The 1,112-nt window shown below is 37.5% G+C and overlaps 1 protein-coding gene across 1 annotated transcript in view; it reads left to right on the top strand.

The window, feature by feature from the left end:
- Window positions 1-43: 43 nt before the first annotated feature.
- The window catches only part of LOC108626864 (zwei Ig domain protein zig-8-like), a 27,409-nt gene continuing 26,340 nt past the window's right edge, over window positions 44-1,112 (top strand). Inside the window, exon 1 of the mRNA XM_026815141.1 lies at window positions 44-208. Coding sequence (XP_026670942.1) covers window positions 65-208 — 144 coding nt within the window. The 5' untranslated portion in view covers window positions 44-64. The remainder of the gene's footprint in view (window positions 209-1,112) is intronic.

Raw genomic sequence — 1,112 nt, forward strand, 5'->3', positions numbered from 1 at the left:
AATAATAACAATAATGTATGATACGTTTTTGTTTCCAGAAGAAGCTGTTCTTAGTACTCGTTTGATGAAGATGAGCGGATACCAAGATTGGTCAAATGCTTTGGATTCCGGGCCTTACTTTGACACGACAGCCCCATCAAACGTGACAGGATTGGTTGGAAAGACCGTCGAACTCGACTGCAGAATGAAGAATCTCGGCAACAGAACTGTAAGCATTCTCACTATTCTAACCATTAAGTAAATATGAGTACTCTTAATAAAGGATATTTAGTGATCCTCGTGTCACTGTGCATAAGCAGATTTTCCTATAAAATCGATATGTACAGTCAATAAACGAGGCCTTAAACATTATGCGTATCAGATCAGCAGATTTATTTACGTGGCCAGCGTGCAATCCCAAGGATAACAATGAAAAGCTTGCACTAGTAATCACGAAACAGGCAGAATGATTATTTCTGTAATCCATGGATGGAACCTTTCAAAGCTTTGCCATCTGTCTTTGAAATACTAAATCCATCAATCCATCCACCTTACATTTCTCTAAAAACATAAAAAATGATAAGAATTCTATTATCAACTTGTCTCTTATTTACTGCAGACCTTTGGGTTAGGTAACAATACTTAAACAAATTGAGTTCTGGTAAAGGAGACGCACTCTTGGAACTGTTAATTAGAACGAAAGTTAATCCGACGGATGATCCCCGGAGCCGTCATAACACTCGAAAGCTGAGTCATTTCCTATCTGCACAGCAGGATTGGATAGTAACGACGAATTCACAGTTTAAATGGCAATCCCGATCGTTTTTGCCTGCGTAATTTAACAGATTACGTGCTCAGCCATTCGAGCCACGCTGCGGCTATAGGCAATCATCGAGAATCGCTATACATATGTATACTGCACCAGTACATATACTGTAATCTATGTGATTTGCCGAAAATCGTGTCCTCTGGCCAATCATTACACTCTATCTATTTGCTATCTGTATGTAATATTTGATCTATAAACGATATCAATCCGTTAATTGCATAGGATTTATGGATGCATTCATCAAACATTTTTCAGTGACTTCATTACATTCCGTTTTTAGTTTTCATTTTTTTTATTTACAATA

This window comes from Ceratina calcarata, unplaced genomic scaffold (assembly GCF_001652005.2).
Source record: "Ceratina calcarata isolate Rehan_Ccalc_2016 unplaced genomic scaffold, ASM165200v1 scaffold430.2, whole genome shotgun sequence".
Lineage (NCBI taxonomy): Eukaryota > Metazoa > Arthropoda > Insecta > Hymenoptera > Apidae > Ceratina > Ceratina calcarata.